General features: G+C 37.2%; 2 protein-coding genes across 2 annotated transcripts; one reads left to right on the top strand and one right to left on the bottom strand.

Annotated features, from left to right (window-relative positions):
* Positions 1–1,000: 1,000 nt before the first annotated feature.
* Positions 1,001–10,497, bottom strand: LOC103958884 (structural maintenance of chromosomes protein 1). Its single transcript, XM_009371206.3, has 18 exons — positions 9,905–10,497; positions 8,874–9,110; positions 7,869–8,102; positions 7,503–7,741; positions 6,945–7,211; positions 6,469–6,739; positions 5,888–6,012; positions 5,257–5,366; positions 5,051–5,158; positions 4,829–4,968; positions 3,692–3,781; positions 3,382–3,590; positions 2,996–3,165; positions 2,784–2,893; positions 2,318–2,697; positions 1,801–2,052; positions 1,401–1,628; positions 1,001–1,307 (listed from the first exon to the last, which is right to left on the bottom strand). Exons 1-18 carry the CDS (start codon positions 10,340–10,342, stop codon positions 1,259–1,261), a joined length of 3,657 nt encoding a protein of 1,218 aa, XP_009369481.2. The 5' UTR covers positions 10,343–10,497; the 3' UTR covers positions 1,001–1,258.
* Positions 10,498–12,292: 1,795 nt separating this feature from the next.
* Positions 12,293–15,534, top strand: LOC103958883 (mitochondrial inner membrane protease subunit 2). The gene is made up of 5 exons (XM_009371205.2): positions 12,293–12,590; positions 13,487–13,659; positions 14,454–14,637; positions 15,097–15,203; positions 15,310–15,534. The coding sequence occupies exons 1-5, from the start codon at positions 12,519–12,521 to the stop codon at positions 15,389–15,391; spliced, it is 618 nt and encodes a 205-aa protein (XP_009369480.2). The 5' UTR covers positions 12,293–12,518; the 3' UTR covers positions 15,392–15,534.
* Positions 15,535–16,227: the final 693 nt, after the last annotated feature.

The raw sequence follows: 16,227 nt of genomic DNA, 5'->3' as shown, positions 1-16,227 counted from the left end.
AAGGCTAAAATATCCTTAATGCGGTTAAGGGAGTCATCGTCGATGAGAGTCTGGTTGTTGGGTCCGCCGTGGGCTTGGTGGAGCTTCGACGGCGAGCCGCCTAGTGATTGTCTTTGCATGGTCACAGACTCACAGACAGGGAGAAAGACAGAGAGAGAAGAAAAAGCGAAAGATAAAAAAACCGTTCAACAATCAAATAATAAATGACATTAAAATATTAATAAAAAAAATTTAATAATTAGTAAAAAAAAATTGAAGTTGCTGTCAAATTTGACAGCAAACCCCTTTGCTGCCAATCCATGTCATGCCACATGGGATTTGGTATTTCGGTTGGAAACAATTAGTGGCTATATTTTTTTACTTTTATAACTTATGTGGACATTTGGAAATGCTCTTACACACTTTTTAGTGCTTTAAAAATACGCTTCAACGATTTTCCTAAAGACACTTTCAAATGGTATTTTAATAAAATATTTTGTAGCCACTTAGTATTACGGTATAATAGTATTCCTCCACTTATAAGTAAGTGACCTTAGGTTCGATTTTCGTCAAAAACGAATTTGAACCACATTATTACTAATTTATTGTAAGGCTAAGCATACCCTCTTCCCCTTAGTGTAAATATCATTTATTAAAATAAAATAGAAATAAATAAATTAATTAATTGAAAAAAAAAAACAAACAAAATGTTTTGTGTGATTATGACAAAACTTTCAACAAAAGCCCCTATGAGGAGACTTAATTTCTACATAAATATCCCCAAGCAACCCCTAGTACAGTCAATCTCATTAGGCATAAGCATGCCTAATGGTGCTTTGGGCCTCATGACGACCACACGTTGGGACATTCATTTGGTCTCATATACTCTCCTCTTTCTTTCTGGCCATACAGCGGAACATATTAAAAGACAATCAATGGACGTACTTAAGAGGAGAGTGCAAGAGGTAAAATGAAAATTGCAGAACCTCTCCCCAAAAGAAAAACATAAAAGAACAGTAGATAATGTAAGGATTATTGCTTTGCGGAAAAATAAAACATTATCCGTCTCGAAATCAAACATAACCAAAAGGAGTCATTTTTACATGCCTAACACATAAGAATCTATCTGCCGAATTCCATACCTAATTATAAAAGAACAATCCCAACAGTCAAACAAATCTTAGAATCTTTATGTACAGCGATTACATCAAATGTCAACGAAACGATCTGTATCTACATCATAAGCATGGTTATCTATCTGAAGCCTGGAGTAGCTGTATCACGACTCCCGATACTTGGTCAGGTCAAATGTCAGAGTTTCCGAACAGCTGCAATAAAGAAAACACAGTTAGTGCATTACTAAACCGTATAAAGTGAATTGTGAAAATGTAATGATGTTCATAGTATCATGTGAAGCTCACCTCCTTTCGCAGTCCCTGTAAACCCCAACTAAAGCATCAGCCTTGTCGTAGAAACTATCTTTTAGAGAGATTACAATGCTCTGAAAACCACCGCCTCCCTCATCATCTTGGTTAGCCCTGGCACCTTCACGTGACTTTGAACGGATGAATCCAGCAACCTTAGCAACATTCAAGTTATCTAGTGCAGCATCGACTTCATCCAGTATGAAAAACGGTGAAGGCCGAAAACTGAACCCGTGTATAAGAGGAAAGAGAACTATTAATATACATTAGTATTGTGGCGATCTCCATATACATAGTAAGTTCCATCCCAAAACTTTCATGTGCAAAGAGTTAAGAGTAAAAACTTTCATGTGCAAAGGTAGAAACTTTTCCATTCGTAAAGAGTTAAGAGACGCACCTGTGTATGGAAAAGAGTAATGCCAATGCTGCAACAGTTTTCTCACCGCCGGATAATTGTTCCATATCACGAAAGCGCTTTGTTGGGGGCATAGCAGTGTACTTGATGCCATGTAAAAATGGATCATCTTCATTTTCCAAATTTAAATATGCCGTCCCACCCAGTGGATGTGTGTTGCTCTTTGTGAGTTGTTTGTATATCTTATCAATACTACTGGAAATATGTTGGAAGGCATCCATAAACAACTCGTACCTGCATTGACCAAAACAAGAAAACAAGCATGCTAGTTGCATTACAATCCAAGGCCACAGAACAGATGGTAGGTGTTGCAGGAGATCACCATAAAACAATAAAATACTGCTACTTTTCAGAAGTGGAAAATTAAAAGTTTCTCTTTCTCGTTCTTATCCTATAGAAAACGTCTATTTAACAGAGCAGAATTGCATGTCAAATTGCCAATCATCTTTCATCCACTGAGTTGTGTTTTATCTGGTAATAGAATAGAAGCAATTAGTACCTCTTCTGCTTAACTGAGTTAAACAGATCAGCTTTTTCCTTCTCTTCTATTCTAGCCACTTCAAACTCTTCAGTTACAGCTCTTTCCTTTTCTTTTATAGCCTCATATTGGTCCAGGGCCTTCAAATTTGGAGCTGTTTTTTCAATTTCTGAAATTACGGCATCCATTTTTTGCTTGAAATCCACCTCAAGCTTTTCCCGTTCAGATGGCCTTCTGTCCCGCGCATGAGACTTGTTTAACTGACTAAAATCAAAAAATGGGCCCATTGTGGAGGAATCAGTCTCCATTGGGTCTGAGATGATGGGGAGGTTTATTTGTTCCAATTCACATTTCTCTACTATTTCCTGCTTCTGTGACATCAGCTGCTCAATCTGTGACTCCTGTAAGGTGAGAAAAACATATGTAAGCCTTTTAAATTTACCTAGAACAAGGTACACAACTGGTAAAAACAGAACTGAACTCCAACCTTAGCGTGTATCTGTCGATTAAGTTTGGATAAACTTGTTGTAGCTGTAGAACCCCTCTTGTTCCATTCTTGGATTTCCTTTTCACACCCTTCTGACTTGGATTTCCATTCTAACAAATAGGAAGAGACATACTAAGAACTAAATCTCGGGCTGATTGAATAGAAGCTTCAAAATTTAATTTCTTGGAAAACAACATGGTCCCATTTCATACCTTGTATTTCTTCCTTCCAACGATCGATCTCACCAGAAGCTTTTTCTGCTGCTGACTTGGCTGCAGCCTCTTCCTTCTGAACCCGTTCTAAAGCTTTTTTAAATTTACTAATAGAATCTTGGAGTTCGTTGATTCGTGATTCCATGTCCCGGTTTTGCTCATACTCTAACCTGTAAGAAACAAAAATAAAAGTATTGCATCATATAATCTGAGTTAGTGCCACGGCTGCCATACAACTAGTAAATAAAAAATGAGGAACCTGTTGATTCCAAAAAGATATTACGACACGAAGGAAATGAAACTCTTAACAGGTTTAAACTGACATCTAAGTTGATATTTGCATGTATTGAATTGAGGGATAAATGGAGGGGGAGGCAAGGACGTACTGGTACTTCAACTTTGACAGCTGACTACTCAAACTAAGCCTCTCTTCAGCCATATATTGGGAAGCCTTGAGTTGATTTTCCTCGTACTCACGGATGTTTGCCACCCCAACAGATCTACTAAAATCTTTGTAGATTCTGTCAACAATTTCATTTATCCTCTTCTCAAGCTTATTGATTTCCTTGCTTCGCTTATCTACAGCTTGCTTTAACTGCAAGAAAAATTGAAAACTGCTGGTACTAAAGGCTTGAATTCAAATATTGCAATAAACTAGATGACAAGCCTTGTCTTAGAAAAATCAAAACAAAAAACCTTGAGAAGTTCAGGACTGCTGCGATCAATCTCTTCTTTTATATTCTGCTTTTCCCGTGCCAAGGTTGCAAGTTTGTCCTTAATGCTTTTCTGCAACAAAAATTGTCTTATTTGTCATCCGCCAAAAATAATCATTGTATAAGATAAAATCCAGAAATAGCAATGTCATTTTGCAGTGCATACAGTACACCTCCACCCCAACCCACCTAAAACAAATAAAATAAAGGGGTAATTTGACCTTAGATGGGGAGAAAAATTAGGATTGAGTGAGAGGTCAATACAACAACAACGCCTCATCACACTAAGATGGGTCGGCTAATGAATCCTAGAACGCCACTGTGCTCAATTTTGTGCCATGTCTTCCATTAGATCCAAGTGGTCCAAGTCTTTTCTTAGAGTCTCTTTCTAAGTCTTCCTAGGTCTTCCTCTACCCCTTTGGCCCTGAGTCTCTGTCTCGTAATCACATCTTCTAATCGGAGTGTCTGTAGGTCTTCGTTTCACATGTCCAAACCACCTTAACCGATTTTCTCTCATCTTAGATGGAGAGAAAAAATGATTGTATTGACCTTAATTGAAGAGGATAAATGATTCAATTGACCTATGCTAGAAAGTGGAATGCCCATTGACCTATGCCAAAATATAAAATTATCTACCTGAATTTAAAATAAAACCTACTTATTTCAAATATTTGAAACTGGCCACACCTTTCCACAATTCCATATGTAAAGATCATATTTTATTTTTCAAATCACATACAATAACACGTAGCAACAGCTCTAATTTTTCAACGTCCATCTTCCCTTCTGGATATGGAGTATGGGTCACATTACTTGATACCAACAAAATCAAATGTCAAGATTTCAAAAGAATTTATATCCCACCCAAGTTCTGCCAGAATCTCAAGCCATTTTCAGAATGTTATATAAAACAATTATATGCTAACCGCTAAACAAAAGTTCAAGGACCCGAGCAGCAATAATCTAGCCGAGGGACCAAAACAAGTGAAAAGTGGGTATGGATGCAAAAATAAATACCTATTGCCAACATACTTAAAGCTTCAAAGCCTGATAAACTAACAATTAAAACCATTCAGACAAGCCTTCATCTGTAGAATGGAAGAGAATTCGATGGATTTACCTTCTCAATCTCTGCATACTGGATCTTTTTTTGAAGTCCACTAATTCTACCAGTTGTCTCAGACTCTTTTATCTGCATCTCTCTAATTGACCCCAGCTCTTCCAACTCTGACTCAAACTGTTCTTTCTTCTTCTTCAATCCTACAGAACAAAAATGTTAAAGCCACATCCAAAATAATCCCAAAAATAATCAAATTAAAACATATTAAAATGCAAAAACAACCTTCAACTTTTTTATCATCCCACTGTTTTGACCTTGCTTCCATTCCACCACTGGTACCGCCAGTCATTGTGCCGGATTTCGCAAGCAGAATTCCATCAACAGTTACAACTAATTTATATAGGAAACATAAAAAGGTAAAGATCTAATTCAATAGGAACATGATTTAATACACAATGTGAAATTTTTTACAAACAGAAGCTAATTACCTTTGAACCTCTCGCCAGTCCAGCTGAGACGCTTAGCCTCATCAAGTTCATCACAGACAAGAGTATTGCCAACAGCAAAAAGAATTGCCTTCTCCAAGGCAGGATCAAATGTGTGATTTGTTAAGTCCACAAACCATAGAAGCTTTTTCAGATTTTCATGAATAATCACAGTTTAATCTCACAACGAAACCAAAACAAAAATAATAGAGGCCAACACACATAAAATATAGCATGGCATAACCATGACATAACCAACAGCAACAAGTTGACAACAGTCACCAGAAAACATGCAGATGTGACGAAAATGTGGAGAAGTGCCAAAAGGTTTAATCATCAGTTAAGTAACTCAAATTCCTTTTGGGCGACAAGAGTAAGGGAGTCACATGATGGAAACATTACTGAAGATGAAAGAAGAAAAACATGCACATGAAATCACGAGTAGGGAGAATTGTCAGCTGACCAGAATGGAGCACCTGAAAAAGACAGGACTCGAGAACTTTTGCAATCAAAATGCCCATAAACTGATTCAAGCAGCCATGGACACTGACGCAAACAAAATACCCAGGCTACTGTACTGTAAGATCATTACCAGAAGACAGGATTATAGAAGTATTGCATTGCTAAAGGATATTGGACTACATCAAAGATCAGCTTTGCAGTACCACCTAAATTGCGCAATCTCTCCATTACAGGCTTCACACGAACAGACTGAAGAGGTATGAATGTCTGAGGAGGAAGCCTTTGTTCTTTCAAATACTGCAGGGATGTAAAAGGATCAGTACCAGAATTGCATTTACATACTTAAAAAGTTTTGTCAACCCATGAATCCAGTGATGACTAGTCAATAAACCAATAAACAACCCAGATATTTGTATTCAACACAAACACAACTAGCAACTACGTACATGGAAATTGAAAAGGAAAATAAGCATCTGCTTTTCCTAGAAGGAGAGGACCGCATTCAAAGCAAGAAAATGAAATGCCCTCAAGTATTCAGTATGCAAACAGTAGGCTAGTTAACAGCTACAGGATGCCTCATCCATGATCAGGGGCCAATCACATTTTATGGTTCAACAATTCTCAGTGAATATGAAGCAAAAAAATGTTAAAATAACCAATAAAATACAAAAGCAATGTATTGATTCTTGATGTCAACAGTATAATTTAGATAAACACACTATGAAAGGTTAAGCTTATAAGATCATAAATCACCTTGATGCATTCCTTTCCCGTTTGTTCATCCTCAACTACAACGGCATCCATAAATTTACCCATGGCAACAGTAACAGCTAGGTTATACTTTTTTTGTGTTGGCCTACAGAGTTCAGTCATACGACCATGGACACCGTGAAACAGGCGTTTGAGAGTCTCGACTGCCTGAGACAACCTGGAATCTCTCTCATTCTCATATCTGTCAGCCTTCAATTCCCGCAGTTGCTTTTCTATTTCATCAATTTTTGACTTCAGATTTTCATATTTTGTTCTGTATGCACCAAAAAAGACAATCGAAACATGAATTTAACACTTTTTTGTCTTAATTTCTGGTCAAACAACCAAACAAAACGACAAAATATAAAACAAAACCAAATCAACACATAAGAGAATAGGGTGGCAGCAAGATACACCTGCCAGAGCCTACACACACATATATACATAAAATAGAGAAGCATACAGGCAAGCTGAATAACCTGGCCTGTGAATTTTTAGATTGCATGGCACGCAGTTCATTATCCAGATTTTTAGCTTCATCCCTATGTTTCGCAGAATTTTCTTTAATTTTTTTCTGCCTTGTTTGCATTTGTTCCTCTTGTTCCTCTAATTCAGCCTCGCGACTTCTCAACTGTTGAAGATTTTCTTCCAAATTCTTTTGAGCTTCAAGATCAGCATGTTGTTGCCTGTCCAGAACCTCTTTCTCATCTCTTAGCTTTGCAGTTTTCATCCCAGCATCTTCCTTGCTGTCATCAGCATTTCCATGACAATTTAGAAAACCATATCATGAAGAGAAACTCTAGAGAACTGAGAAAGCACAATGGTTAAATGAATGTAACTAAACAAGTCCAAAAAGAAAAGGGTAAGCAGGGCAACAAGTTCATTCCTCAGCTTAAACTTGAAAAAAAAAAATTAAATAAATAAAACATTGTATTTGGCCCCAGGAAACTATATTTTAGTTGAATAAGAGTAAAGAGCCAGACTACCATCAGAATCAGATATATTAACCATATAAAGCAGGATTGACAAACACTTGCATTCGAAAATATTCCCTTAATTCAGTATCATCTAACTTCAGTTTGTCGCCACTATCTCGGCCTTTTTCATGTAAATCTTCTAGTTTTGCAGTCAGATCATGTATGCCCTTCTGGAGCTGCTTTATATCCTCCTTATGTCTTTTCCTTTCTTGTTCTTTCTTAGCGAGCTCCTTCTCACTTTTCTTGATTTTTGCATTTATACGAGACATTTCCTCTTTCAGTTTCAGAAGGTCTGGTTGCTGCAAACAGAAAAAACAATATTAGATGACCAATAATTTTTTCCTCTTCAGCTCAAAATAAACTCATTTTCATTAACACGGATCTCAAGTGAATTTTCTATGTCCTGTTGAAGCCAAGGAAACTCACACTTTTGTCAAGTTTATTATTTCTATCTGAAATCTTCTTTTCACATTGTGCAATCTCTTTCAGATATTTTGCTTGTTCTTTCTTCTTATTGTTTGCTTCTAGCTGAAACTCATCAATTTCTTGCATAACTTGCTCACGGCTTTTCTTTTCAGCTTCAAGCTCCTCAGTCATTTTTGCAATATCATTTTCTATGTTGAACAATTGCCATAAAGAATGTTCTTTCTTCAAAGATTTCTGCAAGTCAAATATTTAATCATACAATCAGCATATTACAACTGTTAGAAACTATGAGTCAGAACATTCAATGGAAAACACTTAAAGCTATTAAACTTGTACAAATAACAAACTTCAAAAGCAAAATTTAGCATGGAGAAAAGTTTGACATATTAAGGAATTCCCCACCTAGCCTACACTCAAGTCTTGTGTATGCCCACACACAATACCACCATGTGGACACAAGACGGATAGTCTGTGTGTGTGAGTGAGTGGGCAAGTGAGTGATTGTGTATGTGTGTTTGAGCGAGAAAGAAAGGAAGAACCAAGTCTTTGCAAGGCCCATTTGATATGCTCTTTCCTGAATTACATAATCCCCTAAGGGTATGAAATTTCAGCCTACCTCTGCGTTCAGTTTGTCTTTGTACTATTCTTCCCTTTGTGTGTGTGTGTTTGTTTAAGGGATGGCAAGGTAGAAATATTAAGCATTCAATTTGTCTTTGTACTATTCTTCCCTTGTGTGTGTGTGTTTGGTTAAGGGATAGCAAGCTAGAAATATTAAGCATTCAGTTTGTGAGAATCCAAATAATTATAAAACTTAAACATTTTCAAGGACAACTAACTGCAATTCTGCAGCTAAAACAGATAAGGTATTAAGGCAAAACATGCATATACATCCGTGAATGTAGACATATGTAAATGTAACCCATGTATTCATGCATGTATATGCAAATGCAGCCGCAGCACATGTGCACGTGTATGAAACCAGCAAAGAAACTTTGAGATGCGCACCAGTTGATCTTGCAGGCGGAGGTGTTTCTCAGCTTCTTCTTTTTGTTCTTTCTTTTGCCTCCTCTCCAATACTATTGTTCTCTTTCTCTGATAAACAAGACTTGCTTTTTGTTCAGCTTCGGATTTTTCTTCTTCATATTTTTCATAGTCTCTCTTGAGTTCATCAGACCCAGATATCTGCTCAAGAAGTGCAGTGAGTTCCTTGGGATTTTTGGAGGCAATGGACTCCACATCACCCTAAAATAAAAAGATAAAAGGTAGTTAGAAGTCACCCCTAACTTCCTATGCACATATCAGAACCACCGTAAGAGCTCCAATATATCTTAACAGTATTTGAAAACTAGTGAACAAGGCACTGTTTAGCATGCTTATAAACTTCCTATAACAGTTAGATACCCGTTAGGTAATGGCTCGACACTCCTATGACCACTCATTTTTTTCCCTTTTATGACTATGACTACTCATTTTCCCCCTTTGGCCTAGAATGAATATACTCTCCAATGCAAATAAGATGAAACCCACGGTACTAACTCGGCCACTACATACGACTCAACGATAAATGTACAGTGACGGAAAGTTGGAAACTATACAGGGAAATGAAATCCTAATTACAATTTCAAAATTGAAGTCTACATGGAGTCGCATACATTTCAATAGTTTCTGAGAAGTCATATGCATTTGAAAATAAATAGATATATTTCCATTTCCTTTCCCTCCTTATTCAAAGAAATTTTTTCAAGTGCCCGGTATTCAAGTGGGCACTCCTCGTGTCACAAAATAAGCGGAGGGACACGTAAAAATATATCATTTTCTCTGCTTGTATTATGACATGTGGACTACCGGCTTGAATACCCAATACTAAAAATCTCTCCCTTATTCAACTCCAAATTTTCAGCTGCCAAACATCAGCAAGACCTCTGGCAAGATGATTGATAAAAAAATGTAAATCGAACAGAGAAATGAAGTACCCTAAGCTCACATTACATATCAGGAACTGTGAAATTCGAAAGCATTTGGTCTTTTAAATTAACCTGAAAGACGAGGAAATTCCGCGCCTTGACAAGAATCCCAAGAGACCTGAGCTTCGCATTGTACTCTTCCCACGTCACAGACGCCCCATCGATGCGGTACTCGCTGCCCGCTCCGCCGGTAATGGCTCGGGTGAACTGGAGCTCCGACCCATTGTCCAGCTGGTAAACCAAGCGGACAAAGGCCCTGCGGCCCTTCTGGTCCTTCTCCTTGTCGTCGAAGGCATAGATCAGGTCCTTCAGCTGGGCCCCACGGAGGTGGCCCGTCCGCACGCCGAGGACGAAGCTTATGGCGTCCATGAGGTTGGACTTTCCAGCGCCATTGGGCCCAATAATCGCCGTGAAGTCGTAGAAGGGGCCGATGGTCTGGAAGCCCTTATAGGACTTGAAGTTCTCGAGCTCCAGGCGGAGGATTTTGCCCTGAGAGACCAGGGACGGCATGGCCGGTCGAAGCAAAACTAGGGTTTGGGAAAAAGTGGAGATTTAGGGCGATTCTGAAAATTGAAGCTAGGGCTTCAGTGCTTAGTAGCAGAGGGAGAAAATTTACAGAAGCTTGATATTTTCCAGGAAAACGAAGTGCGATTTTCCTGGGAAAATGGAGGGAAATTGAAAGTCGGAGGAGGAGGGGAATTGGCGGGAGAAGGGGAGTTTTGCTGAAGTGGTGGAACTAACCAGGGACCCGACCATGATCGAAGGGCGTATTGACATTTTCCACTTCGCTGCATTAAAACGCTAATCGACGTTGCCGTTTTGGATTTTTAATAGGTCCAATTTTTTGGTTGGTTTTTGGTATTTTTGTAAATCAAAGGTAAGATTATTTGTGTTTTGGTCCCTTTCTAGCTTTCTTGCCTAATTTTACTAAAGGAAAGTGTTATTAACGTACTAATTTTTACCTCTTACGCATTTTTATCAATTTTTTATCATTAGTTTTTTTTAATTTATTCGATTTGATAATAAAAAATTTAAAATATGTGTGAGAAGTAAAAATCTTTAACTAATAATGTTATAATGCAGTGGTATTGTTCTTTGTTACGTATTTTAACTTAAATTCTCGTTATACTAGAATATTATTTAACTAAGCACACCATATAACAAGCATATATTGATTAATTGATTCCCTATTTTGACACATAATAAACATTCATCAAATCGATAAAGTCATTAAGACAATCAAGGTTGTCTTTGAGATTTTGGAGGGCCCGTGCAAAATTTGTAAAGGTGCCCCTCCTTAAGATTTTTTTTTTAGCAAATGATATTATTTGCACTATTGGGAAGGAGGTGAGCTTAGTCTCACCATGGGCTAGCAATAATATGGTTCAAATTCACCTTTAGCGAGAATCGAACCTAAGACCTCTCACTTACAATTAAAGATGAATACTACTAAACCGTAGTACTGAGTGGTAACCTCCTTAAGATAGTTTTTTTTTTAAAGAAAAAAAAAACAATCTATTGATACTAGAAAACAATCACTTAAATCAAAACAAATTTTAGCAATTGAAAGTTTACAAATGTCATTAATCATCAATAAAAAGAGTTACAAACATAACATTCACCAAGTAATCAAAAGCAGTTAATTCTTAAACAACCAAGCATGAAAAGAAAAACTTCAAAACTCTTAACTTTGAAGTTTCACTTAAACATATAACATTATTAAATTGAAAAAAAAAATCGTTTTTAGAGTGTTGTTATTGGCACACAAAATACCTCATTGTACTCCAAATTTTTATATTTATAAGGGAAAACAATTACTCTTATAAAAGATGCACAATGAGATTTTAAAGTGCTAATAAAAGTAAAAATTTTTAATATAAAACATTATTACATAACATTAAATGATAAAAATTTTCGAGATCCCTTCAAATTTGGGGGCACGTGCGACTATATCTTCGCTCCCCTCAACGCCTCCTTTGAAGACAACGCATTGGTTGCAATCTTAATTTTGTGAAAGAGTTAAGAAACCCTAAGGCCTGGTTTGGTACTGAGGTGATTCTGAAAAAAGCTGGTATCAAAAAAAGTTAGCAGCTATTTTTGTGTTTGGTAAACATTCAGCTTCAACTTTTTTTCACAGTTTTGGGTTAAAAAAAGCCAAAAACAAGAAGCTACAAAACCCAGCTTTGAAAAACTGGCTTTTTTTCACATCTGTTTTACATAAAAGTTTACCAAATACTATAATACTGTTTTTTTTTTTTTCAAAAGCACTTTTACAAAAAAGTTTACCAAACACTTCGCTGCTTTATTTCACAGCTGCTTATTCTCACAGCACAGCAGAAGCAGCTTTTTTTCAAAGCACAACAATACCAAACCAGCCCTAAATGAAGAGGCAACCACCATATGAGTTGAAACGGCATGTCGTTTAATATACGTTCATTTAATTATCATTGGATTGAACACCAATGTCAATCCATCATCGTTAAAGCTGCGAACTTGCGATTGGCGAGAGCCCACGAAACAAAATTTCCCAATACCAAAAAAGATCAGTTTTTTATTTTATTTTTAATTCTGGGGGTTTAAGAAAAAGGGGAAGGCGAAGGGGGAAATGCCCAAAGCTACAACGGCTTGACGACGCATATATCTCGTGCAACAACAACTCGAAACTGCTGGCGGTCGTCTCTCTGCGATGGTTTCCCTCTCCACCTGGTTCCGGTACATAGCCCACAAGCTTGAGTACTCTGCCACGCTCAGCTGGAAGGTCCTTCTCTCTCTCTCTCTCTCTTCCAATTTTCGATGTTTAACCTTCTGGGTTTTGTTTTTAGACCGTTTTAAGATTGTCCGTTGTAAGATTGCTGCCATGGAAGGTTAAAGCAAATATTGGGGTTTTTAGATTTTGGGTAATGGTGGATGGGTTGTATTGGGTTTTTTGAGAACGATATTGTTTTGGTAGTTTTGTGATTTTGTGTTAAAATGGTGTTCTGAATAAGGGCTTTCATGGGTTTTCTCAATGTTTTGTGTTCTCAATTACAGTGATGTTTTTTTTGGAATAGATATTGTGTATGATTTCGGGTGTTAACAGAGAAATATTGTGTGTATGTTGAAGGTGCATTTAAATGCTTAGTTTAGCTTCAAAACTGTTACTTTTGGCCTATCCGAAGGTATTTGAAAAGATTGACAAATACTATGGAGAAATATTCAGTAATGTTCACTGCTTTTGGTAAAGTTAGATTTATAGTTGTTTTGGGTTAGGCCAGTTGGCCATGGCAGTGTCCCTGCCCCCTCCCTGAAGATTAGAGTAGTTTATTAGAATATCGCATTGTCAAAAGAAAAAGCTTTTGATGCGCATTTCTTAAATGTTCAAGATCAATTGTGAAACCGCGGAGCCAGTTATCTCCCTCATAGTTTTTCACATGTAACTTGGGGTGAGCAAGATATGTAATGTGGGTGATCCTTTTGTTATTAGTATTTGGCTTGTCAGATGGTTTAGATGGTCAAATAACGCTTAATTTACTTCTGGTCTTCTGTAATTTTAAAGACAGTTTTCTTACTTCCATTTTGCACATGGTTATAGTTAAGCTGTGAAAGCTTTATAAATGCCTTTTGTTTTATATTTTTCTTGTACGTTTTTATGACAAAAGTTTTCATGTATAGCAGAGCTATCAAAGAGGTCAAATCACGGACAAGGAGCTAGGTGATGCCGTTTGGAAAAATCTATTTCAGGGAAGGCTGACGTACTTGCATTGGAATAAGGGAGAGGAGATGGCCCCTAGTATAGGCGCGCAAAGTGGAACTCTTCTTGTCCGGAAGATACCAGCTGCAGATCCAAAGTAATTACCAATTTAAATACGTCCTCTCTTCTTTTTGCGAGTTTGATTCCCTTGTTCTATTATTTTTTGTGCTTGAATATAAATATCATTCTTCCGAAAGATGCTCTCAGGACCAGTTTAAGTATTTTATCTAATAATCTAAGATCGTGCATCTAAAAGAACGAACCAGTTGTTGTTATGTTGTTGGCCCCAGATCAACTTCATATGAGAGACTTGTGTGTTTCATGTGAGGAACTGTGATATCATAAATGCCTTCAGCACCTTGTGGATAGTAAATTAAATCTAGTTTACTCTTGTGATGATGAGTAGTTAGGGCACTTTTCTTTAAGATTTATAGTTTTTCAGTTTAGGACTTAGGTGCAGTTTAGGAAAGGCTTCAATTAGTCATAAATTGACTGCGAACCACTTTGGTTGCCTGTGTTATCTCTGTGCATGGATAGATAGCAAGTTGAAGTTTGTGCATATGAGCTCTTGGCTCAGTCGCTTGTATTGAGTCTCTCTATACTGTTAAAGCAGACCCTTAGCCTGTAAGGTAAACTTTTATTCAACTTGCGCTCTAAATTCTCACATGGTTTTAATGATAAACTTTCTGGTGCTTAATCATGCTGTGACACTGTGTACTGCCTGTCATTCTTCTAAAGATGTTCCCAAGCTGAGTCCTGCTTTGATCATTACCTGTTAATTCAGATATTAATACCTCTATGTGTAGCAATTTCATTTTCTTTTTCATATTGATGTATGTGAATTTATGGTTTCCTTACAGCTCAATTGACATCCTTGTGTATATCTGACAGGCGTGTTTTTGTTGGGGATGTAGTTGTCTTGAAGGACCCTGAGAAACCCGATAATTACCTGGTGAGAAGATTGGCTGCAATTGAAGGGTATGAAATGCTGTCCACCGATGAAAAAGATGAGCCTTTTGTCCTTGATAAGGATGAATGCTGGGTGTTGGCTGATAATGAAAGTTTGAAACCCAAGGTACATGCCATATTCAGAATTTTGATAAGTATATTTGCTCGATTACTGCACAGTCTGCACAATTCTTGTATGAGTCCATCCACAGTTTTCTTTTATGTTTTAGTATTTGGAAATAGCTATAACACAGGGGCTGAGTATATTGTCATCATTACATCAGCATGTAACGCTTAGTAGAATGTGTTGATTGCCATCTATTTGTTGTAACATCTATCAAATATTTAAGCGTAATCTTCCATGAGCTGTACTCGAGCAACATCCCTTTATTTGAGGAGATATTCAGGATTATCTCTCCCCTCCCTCCTCGTGTTTAGATTTTGGACTAAATTGACAATTCAGCATTATGACATGTTTTAGCTTGGACATATGCATGCAATTAGGGTGAATTATGACATTATCCATATGGCATTACTTGAATTGAATGGGCACAGATGGATAAATATTCATTCTTATATCTGGCAGGAAGCCAATGACAGTCGAAAGTTTGGGCCAGTTTCCATGACAGACATAGTTGGCAGAGTCATATATTGTTTACGAACAGCTGTGGATCATGGCCCCGTGCAGAACAGGCGAGTTACTCAAAACTAAATCTAAATCTGCTTAACTCATCTTTGTTTTATACGACAAGAAGTTCTGTAGGGATTAATATTTGTGTTTGTTATATTCTTTGTCCAGCCGTTCTAGCATGCGAAAGGATACACCGGTTCTGGAAGTTGAATTGGATGTCGATGAGATGGCAAAAAACCACAAAGCCTGAAGTATGTCCTCATAAAGCAATGACTACTCGTTTGGTTTGTATCTATTTTCCTCCCAATTGCTTATTGGATCATTTTTCGTCTTTCTCTGTTCTTCCCCTTGTTTCGAGTACCAAGAAGAAAAATAAAGATGGAATTTCTAGTTGTTCTTGAGTCATGCGATGGTTGTAAGTTTATGGTGGTTGTTCAGGTTCTCCTACTTCAGTAACGTTGCGGCCTGTAACGAATCTGAGTTTAGAACGGTATTTGTCTTTTGACGAAGTTTAGAACAGCGCTGTACTCTGAAAAACTACCTGAGAGAAAGAAGAAAATCAAGGTTTTGTCAAGTTTTTGGACCTATATTTAATTCCTTGGCATGTCTTTAGTTTCATGCATCATGAGGTTGGTTGATCCTTCCGGCGGAATATACTTTCGTGTGTTTCTACAAGTTCCATTTTTGCTTTATTTTCACTGCGACGAGCATAAAACTTGTTAAACGTGTTATGAAATTGAGCTTTGCCTCGTCGAATTATCAAGTCAACTGCTATTATTTTCACTGGGCACTTAATAAGTTTGCCTCACATAGACCCGGTATATGCGCAAACGTAAGGGAAAAAAAGAAGTTAACTTGACGGTTAAACTGGCGGAGGCATTAATGGAAATCACTTAAAAATAACAGAACTGTTACATAAGCGCATTAGTTCAGGATGTAGCAAGACAATATTTTATCCTAACCTATTTAATCTCTGAAAAGATAGGTTCAAACTTGAGTTAAAAAGTGATCCGCACTGACTTGGTCAACTGGCTTAATTTTATACGTATTTTTTTTTTTCGTCAAATGATAAATTTTTTTAGATTA

Source organism: the organism of the source record quoted next, unplaced genomic scaffold (genome assembly GCF_019419815.1).
Source record: "Pyrus x bretschneideri cultivar Hongxiangsu unplaced genomic scaffold, Pyrus_bretschneideri_v1 Contig7, whole genome shotgun sequence".
NCBI classification, from domain to species: Eukaryota; Viridiplantae; Streptophyta; class Magnoliopsida; order Rosales; family Rosaceae; genus Pyrus; species Pyrus x bretschneideri.
This window is presented reverse-complemented; position numbering and strand designations above follow the sequence as displayed.